Source organism: Phaethon lepturus, unplaced genomic scaffold, assembly GCF_000687285.1.
Source record: "Phaethon lepturus isolate BGI_N335 unplaced genomic scaffold, ASM68728v1 scaffold15132, whole genome shotgun sequence".
Lineage (NCBI taxonomy): Eukaryota > Metazoa > Chordata > Aves > Phaethontiformes > Phaethontidae > Phaethon > Phaethon lepturus.
The window spans coordinates 1-2897 of record NW_010525668.1 but is presented as its reverse complement, the minus strand read 5'-3'; the positions used below and the strand labels follow the sequence as shown (position 1 = coordinate 2897).

Sequence of the window (2897 nt, the reverse complement as noted above, 5' to 3'; positions counted from 1 at the left end):
TCCTGCTGACTGGCTTCAAAATGTCCATAAACACTGCAACACATAAGTGACAGTAAATTGTTCCTTGCTAATCCTTCTCGGGACATTTTTATTTTCAGTCCCTTAAGCAAAACCAGAATTAATAATGAGGAATGAATCACAGAATGGTTTGGGTTGGAAAGGACCTTAAAGATCATCTAGTTCTAACCCCCCTGTCATGACCAGGGACATCTTCCAGTAGACCAGGTTGCTCAAAGCCCCATCGTACCTGACCTTGAACACTTCCAGGGAGGGGGCATCCACAACTTCTCTGGGCAACCTGTTCCACTCTCACCACCCTCATAGTAAAGAATTTCTTCTTTATATCTAATCTAAATCTACCCTTTCTCAGTTTAAAGCCTTTACCCCTTGTCCTTTCACTACATGCCCTTGTAAAAAGTCCATCCCCAGCTTTCTTGTAGGACCCCTTTAGGTACTGGAAGGCTGCAACAAGGTCTCTCTAGAACATTCTCTTCTCCAGGCTGAACAACCCCAACTCTCTCAGCCTGTCTTCATAGGAGAGGTGTTCCATGATCCCTCTGATCATCTTTATGGCCCTCCTCTGGACCTGCTCCAACTGGACCATGTCTTTCCTGTGCTGAAGGCTGCAGAGCTGGATGCAGGACTCCAGGTGGGGTCTTAGCAGGGCGCAGTAGAGGGGCAGAATCCACGCCCTCAACCTGCTGGCCATGCTGCTTTTAATGCAGCCAGGATACAGCTGGCCTGGGCTGTGAGCGCACCTTGCCAGCTCATGTTGAGCTCATCATCAACCAACACCCCAAAGTCCTTCTCAGCAGGGCTGCTCTCAATCCATTCTCCGCCCAGCGTGTATTTGTGCTTGGGATTGATCCGAAACACAAACCAAGCCTGCAGTAAGACAACTAAAGCACTTTCCAGAACAAAAGGCCTAAAATTTGCCTACATAATGAAATTTAATTGCATCATTATCCTGCTATCATTATTTTATTACAAATTCCTAGTGAACCTTCACTCTGGGATAAAAGGAATGCTCAAACAGGGGCTTGGACTAGTAGAATCATGCCACTAAATTTCTCAACACAGGCAAGCAGCCCAGAGGAAAAAAGCCAGTCAAGGTTCAGAAAAGGCAGGTGAGGAATGGTTCTACTCCAGGCATAAAACACCAGTGAGAGAGAAATGAGAATATGTGTGGTGATGGCAAACTGAATTATCCACATAGCATACTGATAATGCAGTAAAATGCTGGCTACTTACAGAGGTTGTTTCAGGACGGCTTACTGTCAGAACTGCATGTCTTCGACTGAGGGACTGATCACCCTGAATTAAAATTGTGCAGTTTTTGCGTCCAACAACATATTCTGTACCACTTAAGAGACGATATGGCTCTCCTGAAAACAAACAAGAGACAGAAAATTCCAAAATACACACAGCACTTAGGAAACATTCAGAAGTTTGTAGTATATCTGAAACTCAACTTCATCATGCATAATTTATCAAGCTGACTAGAATTATGCATTTAGTTTATAGGCAAAGTCTTCCTTCCCCTTTTCCTTGTTCTCTCCATTATAAAAGGTATCCTTATTTTATGATAAACAAAGCAGTTACAAAAGTGGCAGAACAATTTTTTCAAGGACAATATATTTTTACTAATATTTTGCTTCTTGTCTTTTCTCTTGTATTACTTCTTCAAGATTAAGTGTTACATATAGAAGAAAAAAAAAAAGATTACTATGTTAGCTATCTTTTCCAAAACACACGTTTTAAGGGTATATAATTTTTTGAGGGCACATAATGTATTTATATAACTTAAGAGGTTCAGAGGAAAAAGTCCTAATGAATGTGGGAAGATCTGCAATTTAAATCAAACTGACACTTCGTAAGTGTAGACTCTGACCTATGCTGTAGCTTGTTCTTGGTATTTGTCATCTAGACCACATAGTGGCTTTTCACTGAATGGCTTGACTACATTCAAAAGGTGTGTGTTACCTACTGGTCAACAAAACCAGAAATACTTCTTGATGAAAATGAATTAATAATTACAGATTAACCTCCAGCTATCAAATCTGGGCAAATAACTTTCCAAATACGAACTGTGCAGAAACAATCATCCTGGATACAATACCAGCGTTTTGGCTCTTGCTCAAGACTTTTCCAGGCAAGTAAGAGATAAGTCAGTTCATTTCAACACGCTTAGGTACTGTTGCCACTAGGAGATAAGTCAAACATCCAAAATTTACTCCAAGTTAATTAGGGAATAAAGAGCAGATGCAGTTGTGATAGGACCGCTTGTTATACAGAAAACATTTAAGTCAAAAAGATATTTGTATATTATATGACACCTATTGTCAAAGATATCAATGTATCAAAGCTCTTATGGGTAAGGAAACTGATGAAGAAAGGTACAGTGGCAATTCAGTTTCAAAGTCCGCATCCAAGAAAGAACGTGATGTCTTAAATTCAACACTTGGTCCTTGAAACATCCACATAACATTTAGACATCTTTTCTGAAAGGAGAGACTCCTGTAGTTGACCTCTGCATCTGAGCTCAGTTCTTCAGGTATTTTACAGCAACAGCCTGCGACCTGCTTCACTGGCTGCACAGCACCTGAAGACATCACAGATGTATAAAACAGCACAGCAAAAAGCCCTATTAACTTCCACAGGAGTGGTGTCCTGCAGCGCTCCCGGCTCAAAGGAAAAACGTAGGCTCGGCCGCGGACGAGGGCCCAGAGCGACGAGGGCGTCGGCCACTACTTGTCCACGCCGCACCAGCGCAGCTTTGCCCGGGGAGCACGGACAAGAAAACCTGCCTGGAGCCCCCAGTGGAAGCCGAAACACCGGTTCCCGGCTCCGGCACATCGCCACACGCCAGGGCAACGGCCGGACCGGCGCTGCCGGCC

General features: G+C 43.1%; 1 protein-coding gene across 1 annotated transcript in view; it reads right to left on the bottom strand.

Annotated features, from left to right (window-relative positions):
• Nucleotides 1–2856, bottom strand: part of LOC104617501 (nibrin-like) — a gene marked incomplete at its 3' end in the record, with an annotated part of 5506 nt that extends 2650 nt beyond the window's left edge. The window contains exons 1-2 of the mRNA XM_010282837.1: nucleotides 2580–2856; nucleotides 1252–1385 (exon numbers count right to left, since the gene is read on the bottom strand). Coding sequence (XP_010281139.1) covers nucleotides 1252–1385; nucleotides 2580–2856 — 411 coding nt within the window. The remainder of the gene's footprint in view (nucleotides 1–1251; nucleotides 1386–2579) is intronic.
• Nucleotides 2857–2897: the final 41 nt, after the last annotated feature.